This window comes from Pelodiscus sinensis, chromosome 4, assembly GCF_049634645.1.
Source record: "Pelodiscus sinensis isolate JC-2024 chromosome 4, ASM4963464v1, whole genome shotgun sequence".
Classification (NCBI taxonomy): Eukaryota; Metazoa; Chordata; order Testudines; family Trionychidae; genus Pelodiscus; species Pelodiscus sinensis.
The window spans coordinates 128,930,975-128,949,502 of record NC_134714.1 but is presented as its reverse complement, the minus strand read 5'-3'; the positions used below and the strand labels follow the sequence as shown (position 1 = coordinate 128,949,502).

General features: G+C 57.5%; 1 protein-coding gene across 1 annotated transcript; it reads left to right on the top strand.

The window, feature by feature from the left end:
• Positions 1-14,075: 14,075 nt before the first annotated feature.
• GSTP1 (glutathione S-transferase pi 1) lies at positions 14,076-17,290 on the top strand. The gene is made up of 7 exons (XM_075929117.1): positions 14,076-14,191; positions 14,269-14,307; positions 15,102-15,208; positions 15,719-15,806; positions 16,171-16,274; positions 16,576-16,683; positions 17,044-17,290. Coding segments are annotated over exons 1-7 (636 nt in total). The 5' UTR covers positions 14,076-14,190; the 3' UTR covers positions 17,233-17,290.
• The last annotated feature ends 1,238 nt before the right edge of the window (positions 17,291-18,528 follow it).

Genomic DNA, 18,528 nt, shown 5'->3' with positions numbered 1-18,528 from the left:
GGGAGGTGGTGGGACCCTTTGTGTGGCAGTGGCTGTGGGGCAGGCTGCAGGAAGGGGGCCGTGCGGAAGCAGGGGGTGTTCCCTGGCTGTGGGGCAGGCTGCAGGAAGGGGGCCGTGCGGGAGCAAGAGGTGTTCCCTGGCTGTGGGGCAGGCTGCAGGAAGGGGGCCGTGCGAGAGCAGGGGGTGTTCCCTGGCTGTGAGGCAGGCTGCAGGAAGGGGGCCGTGCGGGAGCAAGGGGTGTTCCCTGGCTGTGGGGCAGGCTGCAGGAAGGGGGCCGTGCGGGAGCAGGGGGTGTTCCCTGGCTGTGGGGCAGGCTGCAGGAAGAGGGCCGTGCGGGAGCAGGGGGTGTTCCCTGGCTGTGGGGCAGGCTGCAGGAAGGGGGCCGTGCGGGAGCAGGGGGTGTTCCCTGGCTGTGGGGCAGGCTGCAGGAAGGGGGCCGTGCGGGAGCAGGGGGTGTTCCCTGGCTGTGGGGCAGGCTGCAGGAAGGGGGCCGTGCGGGAGCAGGGGGTGTTCCCTGGCTGTGGGGCAGGCTGCAGGAAGGGGGCTGTGCGGGAGCAGGGGGTGTTCCCTGGCTGTGGGGCAGGCTGCAGGAAGGGGGCCGTGTGGGAGCAGGGGGTGTTCCCTGGCTGTGGGGCAGGCTGCAGGAAGGGGGCCGTGCGGGAGCAGGGGGTGTTCCCTGGCTTTGGGTGCTCCAGCCGGCTTCCTCGTGCATCCGTAACTGGATTCCACCCGCCCAGCACCGTGAAACCAGAGACAACGGGCACCAGCCCAGCGCACCCCCATCCCCGCCACTCCCTGCCCACAGGCACTCCTCAGCCGCTCCCCGCCCGCAGCGTTCTCCCCACACAGCTCCCCCAGCCTGCCCCCCATTTAGCTTTGCCCCCAGTCTGCACCCTCAGACCTGTATAGATCCCTATAGCTCCCCCACAGATCTCCCGCAGCCAGCTTCCCCCAAAGCTCTGCCGCCACAGACTCTTCCCTCTCTCGGCTCCTGCCAGCTTCTCCTGGCCCCCAGCTCCCCCTGGCCTAGCCCCCAGCCCTCCTGGTCCTTGGACCAGCTCTCCCCCATAATCCCACCTCCCCATCCCCACCGACCCACCCCTCTCCCTTCCCTCTGGCCTACAAAGGCCCCCTAAACCCTCCTCCACCCCCTCTCAGCCCCCTGAGTGCTTCCATCCCCCCAGCCCTCACACAGTCTTTGCCCCCCCCCCATTGCATCTCACCCAGCACCCCCCAGGTCTTCAATTCCCTCCTGCCCCCCAACCCCATCGGATGTGGAGTGAGGGGGAAGGTGCCTGAGGAAGAGGGGTGGCCTTGGCGGGATGTAGGGCTCACGTCAGCCAAGCCGTTGGTTTGCTTTGGGTGTTGGAGGCACAAGGGGAGAGGCAACCCCTCCTCCCACTAGCCCTGCCTGCCTTAGCCATAATGCATGCGGGGCTGCTGCCAGAGAGAGGGGGGTGGACCTCCCCCCATTATCTGTGAGGAATCAGGTCACCTCCTGGGGCGTGAAACTAACACCAGGGAGGCAGTCCCAAGGGAGCAGCCAAGGTAACAACAGCCAGAAAGGAGGGGGACCCCCCCAGTGCCTGACGCAACCCTTCAGCTGGGTGGGTACAGCAGTTCTGCAATGGCTCGGACAGGGAAGTGACACACACGCCTGAGAGCAGATCGAACCCTCCCCCTGCACTGGGGAGCCGTGCTAGGTGGAAGGGGAAACTGAGGCACTCGGCGGCATGATATAAGTAATGACAAACCTCTCTCTATTTGTCACAGATGGGTGCTGGGTTGCTGGCAGAGGGCTGATTCTGGGCAGGGGTGAAGGAGCAAATTAGGCAAAGTAATGACAGAAGCGCCAGCCAGGGAATAAATCAAACGTACCTTCCCTCCTCCCACCCCCAGAGAAGGGGGAGTGGGCAGGGGTATGGACCCAGATCCCAGGGGGGCAAAGCAGCAAGCTCTGCAACACCTGGCAGGAGCAAAAGTGTGGGGGTGGGGAGGCAGCAAACCCCACATCACCTGGTAGGGGGAGGAGCTGTGGGGCAAGGCACCATCTGGTGGGAGGGGTCTCCAGCCTTTGTCCTGCTCCCTGGGCCAAACATGGCATGGGGCCACATCCCCCTCCTGCGGCTCAGGTTATGAAGGGCATCAGCCATTATTCATGTCCAAGCAGCTGTGCAGCTTCACCTGCTCTGACGGCCTCCGCAAAAGTCACACACCCAGCCCCCATCACCATCAGCCCATCATCTAGGCCTTGGTGCAGTCCCCAGGGAAACCGAGGCACACACAGCGTGAGGATAGAGCAGTGAGCCTCGCATGCGACAGAAGGAGGTGAGTAAAACTCCCACTTGGTCACAGGTGTGTCCTCTCCTTTGTCTCGTTCCATGGCAGATTAGCTGCTTATTTAACATGGCCCGTAGAGTTGTTAGCAACCTCTCTGCTCCACCCCCGCCCCACCTGTTCCCCCAAAGCCCGACCCCTGCTCCACCCCCAGCCACGTCGGACTGTCTATGGATAGGCCGGCTCTGCTCCTAGGTGGGTTCAGAAACAAATCCAGAGCATGTCTAGGAGTGGCCACCCCTGTCTCTGGATGCGTCTCTCTCCTGGGATTGGCCCTGTGCTCTGAGACACAGCATGACGGTTCAAGGGACGAGAAAATATTTTCGTGGTGGCCTATCGGATTGCATCCTGGCACCTGGGCGGGGAGTGCAATCGCGGATTCAGTGCTTAAGTCGTTCCAGGGCTTTCCTGGGCAGTGCCCCGACGCCTCTAGGCTGAGCAATTCTCAGCCCTGGCTCACTGCATCTGTTGTGACAGTAACAAAAATGCTGGAGCCCCCGAATGTCCTTCCTTACAAATGAAACACGGCCTGCGCTCCTGAATTTCGCCCTCCCCGCGTCAGAAAGGTGCAAGCCCCAGCAGCGTTTGGAAATCTCATTTTCCTGGGACCCCCTTGTGAGTGAAAGAGACGCTTTGTATAACGTATCACTAGTGAGCCCGGAGAGACTGTGAGCAAAGGCCAATCTTCAAAGCACCAAACACATGGGCTACGTCTAGACTGGCATGATTTTCCGGAAATGCTTTTAGCGGAAAAGCTTTCCATTAAAAGCATTTTTGGAACAGTGCATCTAGATTGGTGCAGTCGCTTTTCCGCAAAAGCACTTTTTGGAGAAAAGCGTCTGTGGCCAATCTAGACGTGCTTTTGCACAAAAAAGCCCCGATCGCCATTTTCGCAATCGGGGATTTTTTGCGCAAAACAAATCTCAGCTGTCTACACTGGCCCTTTTGCGCAAAAGTTTTGTGCAAAAGGGACTTCTACCTGAACGGGAGCAGCATAGTATTTCCGCAAGAAGCACTGATTTCTTACAGTAGGAAGTCAGTGCTTTTGCGGAAATTCAAGCGGCCAGTGTAGACAGCTGGCAAGTTTTTCCGGAAAAGCGGCTGATTTTCCGGAAAAACTAGCCAGTCTAGACACAGCCATGGAGTAAGTGGTCACTTCTAAGGAGCTGAGCGGGGCACTCTATGTGTTGCTTAGGGTATGTCCACGCTGCAGAGTTTTCCCGGGAAAACTACACTTACGTCCACACTGCAATTGCATTCTTTTTGCAGGGGTTTCTCCGACAGCGGTAAACCTCTTTCTACAAAGAAGAGGGCTTTTTTCTAAGGAGGAGGCCTCCAGGAAAAAGCACAGGTGCCCTGGTGGCCATTCCATCCGCAGCAATCAGAACTGAAATGCGAGATAGCGTCTAATGAATGTGGATGCTATCTTTCAAAAAAGCAGATCGCTTTTTCCATGCGCTTTTGCTGTGTAGATGCTCTCTTTCAAAAGATGTTTTTCCGGAAGATCTCTTCTGGAAAAACTTCTTGCAAAAGAAGCCTGCAGTCTAGACATAGTCTCATAGAAGGGATCACGGTACTATACAACACCCTTGGTGGGTGCAGCCGGATCTGCCTCCATTGGGCCTTCACTTTGCTGCACGTGGCAGATGACCTGATCAGTGCAGGACAGAAAGTAGAAGCAAAGTCACTTACAATTTTAACCTTAAACCATTTATGGACATTTTGCCAGGCCCAAATTGACACCTGTGATACACCACACAGGCTTTCCCGCACAGGAAAGTTAAAATGCAGGCTCTCAGGCTGCCTGTTTTCAGTTTGAACTACAACAAGACTTTGGGGTGATACCCCAGGCCCGTGACAAGTCTCTGCAGGGCTGGAGCATGAGCACCAGCTCACCCTGCTGCCAGGAGAAGCCCCGAGTTTGTTGGACGCCGGGTCAGTGAAGTGGATTTTTGGGGGCTTTCTAGGAGCCAGGTCAGTGAGGTCTCCCCTGTGTGTGGTGCACCACTGATTGTTCTGTGGATCAGTGGCTCTTGATTGAAAAAAAGGTTCCCCACTTCTGTCTTAAGGGAATAATAAATCATCTTATTACCTTAACTAGTTACCCCGAGACTTCAATGTAAGCACGCTGGATTAGATACAAAAGTAAAACAACTTTAATAACTGTAGAGAGAGATTTTTAGTGAGTGGCCGTCTACATCCGGGCCCCCCCCCCCTTTTTTTTTCCATTCACTACGGGCTTATAACTAGCCACACTCCAAACCCCCCCGCCACACGCCTCCCCCTCCCTCGGGAACTACCTATTCTACGCACTCCTGAACGAAAGGCCTAGGTCATTACTCCAAAGGAGGAGGGCACCCCACTAGTGGGCCCCCCCGGGGGGCCCAAACGCCCCATCATGGGCCATAAACCCAGGCCCCCAGGGCATAGATCCCCCCTACCACCATAACTCAAACCGGCTACCGGATGTACCCATTCCCTCAGTCCTACTTGTTACACAAAATTGTCTACTGTAATTTATGTATTGTTTGTCTCTAAAAATTCTCTAATAAACGTCAATCTGCTTAAGAAACTATCTTAATCTCCACACAAATTTTCACACCGCCTGTTCCAGCAGAACTTTAAGTCAGGAACCCTCCCCTAGTGTTCAGTTGTCGTGTGTGTGTGTGTGTGTGTGTGTGTGTGTGTGTGTGTGTGTGTGTGTGTGTGTGTGTGTGTGTGTGTGTGTGTGTGTGTGTGTGTGTGTGTGTGTGTGTGTGTGTGTGTGTGTGTGTGTGTGTGTGTGTGTGTGTGTGTGTAAGGATGCTCCCTGGTGGGTTTTCTTTAATCCAGGAGTTCTCAAACTTTGTGATACCACGATCCCCCTCTAAATTGCTCGCGAGCCACTGGGGGGTTGGGACCCACAGTTTGAGAAATGCAGCTTTAATCTGTTTGAGCATCCTTTGTTTCCCTTCCTGTTTAATGACTCTGTTTATGGCTTCAATGCAAATAAAGTCAAGCACATATCCCTTTGTTGAGGATAGACCTGTTTGCCAACCTCTGTTCGGGTAGGGGTTGTGGATTTGGAACACTTGTCAATACCACCGTACAGGAAAAGCTTGGTGTGACAACATTATATGGCAAACTGTCTCAGGATAATACTGACCAGCAAATTACGAGTTTTCAGATGACACTCCCCAGGCATAGTTTGTACAAAGATTATTCACCATAGTGTGTAGATTATACACAAAAGGTGTATTATGTCACACCCTGATAGCAACAGAGGAGTGTTAGCCACACTCTCATGTTCAGAGCATTCATTCTATGAACAATAAGCTCACACATTAGCTACTCCACTGTAGAAACACAGAGGAGACAAGGTATGGTAGTTACAGCAGATGATAAACGAGGTGAGGTCAGTATGACAGCTTCCCTCTCAGGGTGCCACCTGAAACTGGGGTACCGCTGACCCCTCTGACCCATGGGCTCCATCTCACTGTGCTGCTGTGACAAGTTGCAAAGCTCTCTGGTCTGCACTTTCACTAGCCTGCACACAGGTAGGGACACACCTAGCTGCTGTACATGCAGGCTGTCTGACACAAGGAACCATCAACAGAAAGGCTCCAGTGAAGGCAAGCCCCAGCTCCCCCGGGCACTCACTGCCTCTGGAGTAATTACCCCCAAATAACACTCTCTGGTGCTGCACAGTGAACTCTACAGCATAAGCTCAAAGTTCACCCTCCTCCTTCAGTGTGGAGAGGAATATGCCACAGGCTTTGCCCCTTGAGCTAACGTTCTCACACACTTTACGCCGACTCACTGGTTTCGATGAAGCAGAAGCAAGTTTATTAACTACAAAAGAGAGATTTTAAGCAATAGAAGGGGCAGGAAGCAGATAAAAGCAGATTACCCAGCAAACAAACCAAAATGCAAACTAAGCTTAATGCTACTAGATAGATTGGATATGGATTAGCAGAGTCTCCCCCAACCGATGAGAGACGCAGGCTGCAGATTCTTACGGGGCAAGCTGGCGTTTCTTTACAGCTTGGAAGCTCCAGGTCTTTCATGCACAGGCTAGAAATTCCCGTAGCCTGTGTTCAGCACTCCCTCTCCCCACCACTTGAGTCTTTGCTCCTTAGGTGTCTCCAGCAGACTTTTCCGGAGGGGAGAGAAGAAACCCCCCCCCCCCCCCCATGATGTCCCTCCCTGCCTGAGGCAGCTTTAGCATGTGGCGGGAACCCTGTGTCCCAAACTCAGTTTGTGGAAAAACACTGGCACTTCCCAAGGTGGAGTCTGGGATCACGTGACCTGGCCACAGGCCCTTGCCTACTTTGCTGAGTCACGGCAGCCCTTGCTCACAGATTGCCTGGAGTGTCTTGAGAAAGGCTCAGGTGGTGGATACGTTCCTCCTAAGGCCTGTTGCTTTTTCCCTAATGGCCCATTACCAGGAATAGGCCCTTCCCAAGCAGCTACCTGGCCTGAAAGCATCATGCCCAGTGGGCATTGCCCTCGTGAAACTCCACCTGAAACCCAGGCACATAGTCACCACTGAGAACGTCCGACACAAACCTGGCCCAGGCCTACACACGGAATGCTCCTATCGGGCAAATCGTCACTTCTCCGATGACGCCGCCCGTAACGTCTCTTGTACAAAACACAGCGTCACGATGCCAGAATCGTACTGTCACAATAGCACTGTGAAGAATATGGGGTGCAGTGTCAAACTTCCCACATTTAGATTACTGCCAGAGGGTTGGCCACTGACTAATGCAGAAACAGTGTGCCTCATGTCCTCTTTAGGGTTTGGCTGTACAATTCCCAACTGTTACCGAGCATTGTAGTATCACCCACAGGTGTTTTTGCAAAGTTGTGTGTTTCCTTTCCCCAGGCTGCCTGAAAACATGCTTGTGCATAGCATTGTTAACATAATGGAGGTATCAGTACGACGTAGAGTGCAGGTGTCTTGGCATTTAGCTCCCAAATGCCATCCAGCGGCATGCCTCAGTTTCCCCTTCCACCCAGCAGACTGGGTTTGTTGTGCTTTTCCTGCAGTACCAAGCTCCACCAATCCTGTTTACAGGTATTAGCTGAGAAGTAGTATCCTTACAGGACTTCCCTGACACCACTCCTAGCATGGTCAAAAGATCTTCTATTTAGATGATCTGGTCTGTTTGACACTTGTGGTGTTTTTCAGTGCTTCTGTGAGCTACAGCAGGCATTCCGAGACTGTTCTTTGGTCCCCTTCGGTGTGAGCCCCCTTCAATCAGGGGTCTCAATTTAGGAATGTCTTTGGGGGGTTAGGTGAGGCAAAGACATGAGGGGACCTGGCATGGTGGCTGGCCCTCTGTGCAGCTGCATTTGATCTCCAGGGTTACACGACCAAGCAGAAAGTCCACCACACTTAGGGCTTCCTTGTGGTTTCTACTCCCAGCACAGAGACCTTTCCCACCCCCTTTTCCTAGAGAACTGTGATCTTCCAGCCGCTGGTCTTAGCCTCTTGCTGTATTTAAACCCACCCTCCTCCCGGAAATTGCTCCCTCCTCCCTTTTCTCGAGTGGGTCAGTAGCATTTGCACCCACAGGCATGTTCCCTAGCAGAGTTCTCATCCTGTCTTAAAGAGACAGAGTTAGGTTCCCCAAGCGCCTCAGGAACAACCCTTTGCAACAGTGGGACCTGGACTGGGGTATCTTCTGTCACCCCCCCCTCCCCAAGAGCTCAGTTGTGTGACTGCTCCTCTCCAGGAGATAAGTGACAACTCCTTAAAGCCTGAGCCACAGGTTGGATGCCTGGGAGCACAGACACTGACCCAGCGTTTCTGTCCTGGACACCCCCCCCCAATAATGCGATCAGCAAGGAAACATTCCTGTGTTCCTGCTAATTCCTTTTTGGCTTCCTCCTCTGGGGCCCCCTCCAAGACACCCCCCCTCCCTCATGGACTCCGATCTCCGTCCAGCTGTGCCGAGCTGGCAGCTAACAGCCTGGACCGTTCCTTCACGCGCAGGCACGAGTCGGGTTTGCCTCCAGCTACAGGGTCCACGCAACCCTCGCCCACCTCAGCGGTCTCCAGGATTCCACCCGCCCCTCTGGGCTTCCCAGCAGGGCACATCTCCCTGAGCAGTGGTTTTCAAACGAGGGGTCGTGCCCCAGGACTGGACGGCGGAATGCCGGGCGCTGGGTCTCATTGCTGCAGGGGGAGCAGGTGACCAGTGGGCGGGGGGGAGCGGGGGAGGCTAAGGCAGCTCCCTGCCTCTCCTGGCACTGCAGACTGTGCTGCGCCCCAGAAGTGGCTGACAACAGACCTGGCCCCTAGCTGCAGGGGGCAGAATGCACAGGGCTCCGTGCACTGCCCCTGCCCGGAGCACGAGCTCTACATTCCCAGTCTGGGAACCAGCTGCTGGCTGCTTCCGGGGGCATTGGTGGCCGGAGAGGCAGGAAGCTGCCTTAGCACCCCCCCCTGCACGGCTGGCCGGGAGCTGCTCAAGATAAGCCCCTCCTGCCTCATCCCTGACCCCCCAAAACCAGAGCCCCTCCTACACCCCAAAGCTCCCACCCCAGAGCCCACACTCTAGTCAAATTACATTGGGTCGCGGGGCAACAATAATTTTCTTCACGGGGGGGGGGGGGGGGTGTCATAAGAAAAAAAGTTGGAAACCCGCTGCCCAGAGTGAGGGCTGTGCTTTGTTCCTCTGCCGCCTGCTGGCAGCCAGCAACCTGGACAGTTTTCTCCCTGTGAGGCAACACGCCCTCCCTTTCTGCTGCCTTCAAGCTCGGGGCAGGAACTGGTCTCAACCACCCCCACCCCGGAAGCATAGACTTTCCCACCACGGCAAAGGAATTAAAGAGACACTGTCCCCTTCCTCCAGCAGTACCTGAGACTTTACCCTTTTCCTCTGGGGTTTCAGTGGGATACGCAACAGAGGGGGCCACAGAATTGCTGGGCCCCTGGGCAAGATGTGTGTGTGGGAGGGGTGGGGGATGTATTCTTGGAAGGGGCACGGCCTCAGGAGAAGAGGCAGAGCTGGGACTAGCCCTTCAGGGGTGCCCAGCTCCTGGAGCTCTGGTCTTGATTTAAAGGGCCCAGGACACCAGCTGCCGCTGCTGCTGGAAATCCAGGTCTCTTCTGAATCATCAGACCCAGAGAAAATTGCCCCCCCCCCCCCATCAGCGGGCCTGATACTCAACATCAACCCTGCAATCCTTTTCCCCATCAAATCTTTTATCTGGTTCTGCCTCTTCATTGGTGCTTTCTTCTTCTTTCTTCCTCCCCCCTGGCTAATTCCTGGATTGCCATTTCTTTGACTTCCTCTGCCTGTCTCGGTTCCAAAACTCACTGGTGTGTGCTCCCGGCCTTGCATTCGCTGCTTTCGTGACTTCCTTCGGGGCTTCAGTTTCTTCTTTCTGAAATTCTTTTTGTCTCCAACGGTTTTGGGGGTTCGCTTGCTTTTTCCTCTGCCTGCGATCTGCACAGCTCCACTTTCACAACAGTTTCACTGTTTTCCCTCCTCTTCCTGCTTTTCTGTCTCTAGCTCCCTGACCCCAAATAAACCAACAGAAAATAACAGATTGGTAATCTCTCGGATTCATCTCGAGCCATGACACTTAAAATTGCCATTCTGTATGAAGTGCAAATCTCTGAGCAACAAGCTGGACATGTGACCCTGTTCGCATATGCCACTGTGCCCCCTGGGGTGCCACCTAGAATGGGGGTACCACTGAGCCCCTAACCCACCAGCCAGGGCTCCATCTCTCACTGTGCTGCTGTGACAAGCTGAAAACCCTCAGGCCTGCCCTTTCATTAGCCCACACACGGGTAGGGACACACCCAGTTGCAGTACAAGCAGGCTGTCTGACCAGCCCCTGCAAGGAACCAACAACAGAAAGGCTCCAGTGAAGGCAACTCCCGTCCCCTGGGCTCCAATCCCTCGAGTGTAACTCCCAAATAACACTGCCTGGTGCTGCACAGTGAACCATGCAGCATAAGCTCAAAGGTCACCCCCTCCTTCACTGTGGGAGGGGCCTTTGCGCCTTGAGCTATGGTTCCTACACACTTCACTCCGACTTGACGGTTTAGATAAAGCAAAAACAAAGTTTATTAGCTACAAGAGGTAGAATGTCAGTGATTATAAGGGATAGCAAACAGAGCAAACCAGTTTACCCAGAAAATATAGGCGGCGAGTTATATGGGCCCATGGTGCCCAGGCAGCAGGAATATTCCTGCTCCACCAAAGTTTGAGGCCAAGGCCCGCTCTTGAAGTTCCCCTCCAGTGCATTCCCCAGCTCATGTGATCCCAACTGCATATCCCACAGCCTTGCCGGCCACCCCTGGGTGATTTAAAATGGCCCAGGGGCTCCTGCCGTCAACAGTAGCAGCTCAGTTGGGCTAAGGCAGCTTCCTGCCACTTGCTCTGTGCCATTCCTTTCATGTTCCTGTGGCCCCGGGGAGGGAGGGGATCTTGGTGCACTGCCCCCATTTCATGCACACGCTAGAAATCCCTTTAGCCTGAGTCCAGCACTCCCCCGCCCACCACCGTTTAGTCTTAGTTCCTCAGGTGTCTCCAGGACACTTCCCAGAGGGGAAAGAAGAACCCCCTCCCCCATGATGTCCCTCCCTGCCTGAGGCAGCTTTAGCACATGGTGGGAACCCTGTGTCCCAAACTCGGTTTGTGGAAAAACACTGGCACATCCCAAGGTGGAGTCTGGGATCACGTGACCTGGCCACAGGCCCTTGCTGAGTCACGGCAGCCCTTACTCACAGGTTGCCTGGAGTGTCTTGAGAAAGGCTCAGGTGGTGGATACGCTCCTCCTAAGGCTTGTTGCTTTTCCCCTAATGGCCCATTACCAGGAATAGGCCCTTCCCAAGCAGCTACCTAGCCTGAAAGCATCATGCCCAGTGGGTATTGCCCTCATGAAACTCCACCTGAAACCCAGGCACATAGTCACCACTGAGAACGTCTGACACAAACCTGAGCCAGGCCAACACACGGAATGCTCCTATCGGGCAAATCGTCACTTCTCTAATGACGCCGCCCGTAACGTCTCTTGTACAAAACACAGCGTCACGATGCCAGAATCATACTGCCACAATAGCACTGTGAAGAATACGGGGTACTGACCATGTCACAGCAGGCGTGCTTTCCTGCCGCCTGGCCACTGCGAAGGAGTAACAGGGTAATTCATTCTTTAAAAAACCCCTTGATTTTGGCTGAATGAACCAGTGAACTTGTCAGAATGAAGAATGAAATGGATCACAATAAAACATGTAGCATACTTAGAAGGCTAGGGAAACACACACTTAGAAGCAAGGCAATTGGTGAAGGGAGACCTGGGGGGGCCACGTGCCCACCCCCAAGCCTGAAGAAGGGCAGAAACAACTCCCCTCAGCTCAGTCCTATCTTTGCTCCATCCCTGTCACAGCTCTTCCTCCTCCCCTGAGCGATGCAGCTGAGGGTAGGGATGTTAAATATTGGTTAACTGAATAGTCGAGTAACCTCATGAATTCTCATCGATTAGTCAACTATTCTATAGTTCCCGGGGGCGGGGCCAGCAGCTACTGTATCAGAGGCAGCAGCACGGGGTGTAAGAAGGGAGCTGGTCCATGAGGGGAACCAGTTTAAAAACCAGCTCCCCTTGTGGATTGGCTGCCCTGTCGCCCAGAGCTGCTGCCTCTGATAAAGAGGCAGCAGCGTGGCGTGGCAACAATCCCTGTCTAAGGGGAATCTGAGCTCTCCGACCCAGCACAAGCCAGAACTGAGCCAGGCTGCCTGCCTGCTTGGCTCCTAATACACTTTAAATGCAAAGCTGCAGACCTGGTGTGAGCCAGAACTCAGTCGGGCTGCTGGTCAGCCTGCTAAAAAATTTACTGGCAAGTGTGAGGGAGGGAAATATATGTAGTCTATAGCAGTAACCTGTAAGCTTTTGCTTCTCGGTTAATGGACGATGCTATTACATCCCTAGCTGAGGGAACTTGCAGGGCTGGGCGTCCGTAGCAACAGCAGGGGTGTGTCCCCCCCACACTCACTGGCAATGACAGGGCACACAGAGCAACACAGCTCCAGTTTGTTTCACGCTCTCAGCTGTGTTGCTCCGTTTCTCACAGGTGAATGCAGGTTGGTCCTGCCTCTCCCCCAAGCGACGTGGCCGGGGGACCAGAGTGAGACACTTGCCCTACTGCTGCTACTGAGTATGAGGGGGGAAACCCAGCTGTGGGCACCAGACACCCCCCCCCTTTGCTAGTCCCCCCACCGGCTACTGGCCAGCCCTTTGTCCCTCCCACCCATGGCGTTTGGGCCATGTGCCTCCTCGTGCCCTACCCTCACTCATCGCCTGGGTCTAGAAATATAACAATTCAGTAGAAGATCCACATTTAGGTATTAGGGATGTGAATGGCTATGTAGTTAACCGAATAGAGCTCTGCACGGATATCTGCGTCTGCAAAAAACGATCCCTGGATATCCACATCCACGGATGCGCATACCCACAGATTTGCCGGGCTCTACTTATAAAGAAAACGGCAAATTAAAAGAACACAGAATGACCTTATTCATTTAAATCTCATGCCTTTGGGGTGTATGGCATTATTTTTGAATGCTTGCAGCTGTCAATATCTCCTGGGCTTGTATCCCTCTATTTAGTAAAAATCACAGTTGAAATTGCTTTTGAGAACACTTGCATACAAGGTAATACAGTTCCTAAAGGTATTTAGGCAACTCTTGCCATTTTCAAAAGCATCACAGTGCTTTCAACCTTTACAAACCTGGCCTGTGCTGAATATTTGGGAACCGACTTCTACACACAAGGAGGGTGATGGAGAGAGAAGCAAGCCCCCTGGTTGGATCAAGGGGAACGGAAGAAGTTTGGGCAGGAGCCAGGAAATCAGTCAGCCTGGTGTCATATGCTCTCCAGAAGAATAAGCTTGTGTATTAAAAACCTGGAGGAAAAACAGAAGGGAAATGTGGAATGCAAGCTGATTGCTGCGATACAAACATGGGGTTCCCAGAGTTCTCAGCAGTAGGGTCGTTTTCAGCGACTCCCGGAGTTCTCAGCAGTAGGGTCGTTTTCAGCGACTCCCGGAGTTCTCAGCAGTAGGGTCGTTTTCAGCGACTCCCGTATTAGAAACACGCAGTGACGGCAGCCGCCCGGTGCTAACGGAGTTACAGGATGATGTGCTAAGAGTAATACAAATCAAATCCTTTTAAACAAGGAGGGAGTCCTATGGCACCTGAGAGACTCATGGCTGTATCTGGGCATCAGCTTACCTGTCTCAGCTGGGACAGGTATGGAGTCACAGAGCCCAGGGGTGAACTAGGTATGTGTGGAGGTCACCACAGCCCCTGGGAGCGAGTCAGTGAGTGATGCTTCCCCTTCTGCTGTGCATCCTTGGGCCGATCCAGGCCACGACTGGGTTGGAGCTGGGAGGGTGGGGGTGAATCTCCCCCGGCTATGGCCAGAGTGGGCTGGGACGGGCATCTGACGAAGTGGGTTTCTGCCCATGAAAGCTTGTGCCCAAGTACATTGTGAGTCTTCCAGGTGCCGCAGGCCTCCTCGGGTTGTTTCTACAGACTAGGGAAGTGAACCCCTGCATACGCACCCCAAGGAGCAAGTAGCCTGGCCCCACAGCCGCCCCCCAGGGACGAGTGCCAAGACCTGCCCCCCCAGGCGGCCCCCCAGGGGCAGGGGGTCCCAGTGGGGCTGGGCTGAGGCAGGGCAGGGAGCTGCCCGGCGCTGGGACGCGGCCCGCTCCCTGGGTCCCGGGAAGCGGCTAAGCCCGGCCCCAGGGCTGGGGGCGGGGAGGGGGCGGCGCCCGTCTCGGAGCTTTTAAAGCCCCGGGGGCGGGTGACTCAGCACTTCGCCAGCGAGCGGGATCCGGCTGCAGAGAGTGAGTGTCCCCCCCCGCGCCCCCAATCCCCCCCCCCGCCCGGCTCGCTAACCCGGCGCCTCCTTTTCTCTCCGCAGTGCCTGGGCCCTTCACCATCACCTACTTCCCCGTGCGCGGTGAGTGACGGCGGGACCCCGGCCAGCGGGCTGCCCAGCCCGGGGTGCGGCGCCTGCCCCCCAGCGCTGCCCGGGCCTCCTGCAGCCCCCCCGTTGTCCTAGCCCTGCCCCCCGCCCTGCAGCCCCCCCGTTGTCCTAGCCCTGCCCCCCCGCCCTGCAGCCCCCCCGTTGTCCTAGCCCTGCCCCCCCCGCCCTGCAGCCCCCCGTTGTCCTAGCCCGGCCCCCCCCCGCCCTGCAGCCCCCCGTTGTCCTAGCCCGGCCCCCCCCCGCCCTGCAGCCCCCCGTTGTCCTAGCCCTGCCCCCCCCGTTCTGCAGCCCCCTGTTGTCCCAGCTCTGGGCTCCCCTTTAGCTCGGTGGGTGCCCTGGGTGCAGTGGGGGTGTTGGGGGGCAGTCCTGAGTGATAAGAGGGTGGGGAGCAGGGGGGAGGGGCTGGGTGGTAAGGAGGATGGGGGTGCCTGTGCCCTGGGGGCTGGAGGGGGCTGTGGGGAGCTGCAGGGTGTGTGCATGGGGTAGGGGCAGGTCTGTGCGTGCCCTGTGGGAGTTGCAGAGGGATGTGTCCATGCCCTGGGGTCTGGGTGGGGCCATGGGGCGCCGCAGGGTGTGTGTGCGGGAGCTTGTCCGTGCCCAGGGGCGCTTCAGGGTGTGTGTGAGCCGTTTGCCAGGAGCCCTGCAGGGTGTGTGTGTGTGGGGGGGTGTCTGTCCATGCCCAGGGGTGCTTCAATGTGTGTGTGGGGGGGGGGATCTGTCTGTGCCCTGGGGGGCCACAAATGAGGACCTGCCCCTGCCGTGTGCAGGGCGCTGCGAGGCCATACGAATGCTGCTGGCCGACCAGGAGCAGGAGTGGAAGGAGGATGTGGTGACCATGGAGCTGTGGCAGAAGGGAGAGCTCAAGAAATCCTGTGTGAGTGAAACCTGCCCAAGCCTCGGTGCTGGAGGGGCCCTGAGGGGAGGAGGGACCCCAGCTGGAGGAGTGGGGGGAGTGACCCAGTGGGGAGGGGGGACCCAGCTGGAGGAGCCGGGAGGGGGGACCCAGTGCGGAGGGGAGACCCAGTGGGGAAGGGAGACCCAACTGGAGGAGCAGGGAGATGGCACCATGACTGGTAGGGGGCATCTCAGGGGAGACTGGAGACCTGTTCCCGTGGTTGAGAAGGGGGCACCCCTAGGGGAGATGGGAGGCATGACCCATGGAGAGGGAGGAGGGGGTCCTAGCAGGGGGTGGGGGCACTGGTTCAGAGTCCTCTCCCCCTATTGCTTTCTGGTCTGTCTTCCTGTTGCCCCACTGAGAGGCTGCTCTGCCCCATGCCCCTCGGGGAGCGGGTCCCTCGGGGAGCGGGTCCCATGGGCTCACCCTGCCCTGCTGGCCCCATCCAGGACTAGTGACCCCTCACCTCAGATTTCCTGTTCCCTACAGCTGTTCGGGCAGCTGCCCAAGTTTCAGGATGGAAACGTAACCCTGTACCAGTCCAACGCCATCCTGCGGCACCTGGCCAGGAGCTTCGGTAGGGCTGTGAGGGGCCAGGCACTGGCAGCTGGGGAGGGGGGCTTCTTGCACTGGTGGGGGCTCTCCTTTGGCAGGGCTGTGCGGGAAGGAGTTTGGGGGGGCTGGGCTGGGCGTAGGGGGCGAGTATGGGGGGGCAGAATGTTGGGGGGGCAGGTCTCCTGAGGGTGTGGGGGGCAGAATGTTGGGGGGGCAGGTCTCCTGAGTGTGGGGGGAGGCGGCTGAGGGAGGGCCCCTTGCTGATGGCGGCTCTTGCTCGGGCAGGGCTATAGGGACAGGACCAGCAGGAGGCAGGGCTGGGTGTGTGGGGAGAGGGCTGGGGGAAGCCCCCCTCCCCCCACTGATGGCGGTTCTCGCTCTGGCAGGGCTGTATGGGAAGGACCAGCAGGAGGCGGCGCAGCTGGACATGGTGAACGATGGGGTGGAAGATCTGCGCCTCAAATACGCCCAGCTCATCTACCAGAACTATGTGAGCCAGGGCAGAATCTGCATCGGGCAGGAGGCCAGAGGGGGCGCACCCCCGCAGAGTGGGGGCAGGGAATGGGGCAGCTCCAGCACTGGGGGGTAGGCCCAGTCAGGGTGGGGCAGGAGTGGCGCCTCTGCTCGGAGGCCGGAGTGGGCCCCATTGCAGTGCGGGCAGGGGTGACTTGGGGCTCAGTGGGGGTGTGGGACCAGCATGGGGGCAGGCCCCATTGTGGTGTGGGTGGGCCCTGTTGTAGTGGGGGGGTGTCTGGGGGAGCAGCTAGACCCTGACCCCCTGCCTCCCCCAGGAGAAGGGTAAGACAGCGTACGTGGAAGCCCTGCCAGCCCAGCTGCGCCCCTTTGAGAACCTGCTGTCCCAGAACCGCTCTGGCCAGGCCTTCATCGTCGGAGATAAGGTGAGTGTGTTGTGGGGAGGGGGTTGGAGATGAGGTGAGTGTGTTGTGGGGAGGGGGTCGGAGATGAGGTGAGTGTGTTGTGGGGAGGGGGTTGGAGATGAGGTGAGTGTGTTGTGGGGAGGGGGTTGGAGATGAGGTGAGTGTGTTGTGGGGAGGGGGTATCTCCCCACTCCTGCCCCCCAAATCAGCTGGGGTGTTTCTTTGTCAGTCTTCTCCTAGCCCAGCTGGCCAGGGTCTCATTGTCCCTGGGCCCCACACAATGGGGGTGTGGCCAAGCTGCCTGGGGGTGTGGCTGTGCCGACCCCGCCCTTCCACATGCAGGGGCGTGGCCATGCGCTGACCCCATCCCTTTCCCCCCAGATCTCTTTTGCAGACTATAACCTGGTGGAGCTGCTGCGGAACCACCTGGTCCTGGCACCCGGCTGCCTGGCCTCCTTCCCTCTGCTGGCGGCTTACGCGGAGCGGGTGGCTGCCCGGCCCCACCTACACACCTACCTGCAGTCGACCGCCCACCGCGACCGGCCCATCAACGGCAATGGCAAGCAGTGACCTGCGTGCACTGACAGAGGGGCCGCCCTGTGGCACAATAAACAGCTACTGGACCAGACCCCTGCCTGCTATTATGGGGGGCGCAGGAGTGGGGAGAGGGGTTGGTGCTTGATGCATGAGATGAAGCCTATTTCCAGGTGCTGCAGCAGCCCCCCACGGCGCTAGCAGGTGCCCCCTCCCCTAGGCTGCCCAGGCTGGAGGGCCATCCCAGGAGCTGGGATTTTGGGAACAACTGCTGCTGTCCTAAGCAGCTCGGGGAGGGGGGAGGTGTCGGGTGTGTTACCCAGGCACATGGGCTACCTCGTCCCAGAGCTATTCTGCTCCTTGGCTGTACCCAAGAGCCTGCGGCGCCTAGGGAAGATCCCGTCCCACCACTGCGGTGGCTGCCAGGAGCCCTGGAGGGCTGTGCCCCCATCCAGAGGGGAGAGTGCTGTGGGAATGGCATGCTCTGCATTTATCCTGCCCCATTCCATCGGGCCAGGCTCGGCTGGGGGCAGGCTGTACCGCCAGGGCTGTGCCCGCAAGCCCTGGGACGCCAGGGAGGCCTGGCAGACTCACCGCCACCGAGAGCCTTGGGGCGGGGGCAGGAAGCATGCTGTGGGGCAGGTTGCCTGGTGCAGAGGTTGGTGCTGCTCCTGGAGGTCTTAGCCCATAAAATCCCATTCTCCCCATGTCTAATGAAAAGGCCGTGGGCCTGCTTTCCCCTGCCCTGGGGGCCGGCCCCTGCTCAGCCTGGTGGGCCCAGCCTGACCTGGGAGGTATGTTAAACGTGGGCGGAAGGCAGGCAGTGTGGGCAGGAAGGAAGGTGCAGCCGAGCTGAGGAAGCCTCCACCGCTCGCACGGCAGACGAACCCTGCTCTGCTTAAGGGCCTGGCTGGCCCAGGGGACTTTGACCCCAGCCCAGGAGTGTGCTGAGTGGGGAGGCGGCTAAGGCAGAGCGATGCACTTCAGGGCTGCAGGCCTGGTGACTGTGCAACTAGGGGAGACGTGAGGCAAAGGGGCTGTGGGTTTCTCTGGGAGTGAGCCGGGAGCCTGGCTGGTGGTGGCGAGCTGGGCGAGGGGGTTTATGCTACAAGGGTCCATTCTGAGCCCAGGGGCTGGGCTGCTGCACTGGAGGGGACACTAGCCAGAGGGTCTGTGCCTCAAGTGTGGGCCTAGGGACCCCCAGATTGAGACAGGGCCTGGGCTCTGCTGAGGCTCCAGGGGCTGAATGCATCTGGGAGCCCAGCCAGGCAGTCCAGTGAGCAGGCAAGAGGCGGATTAAGGTCTCCTGGGGCAGGAACTCTGGGCCCTCCC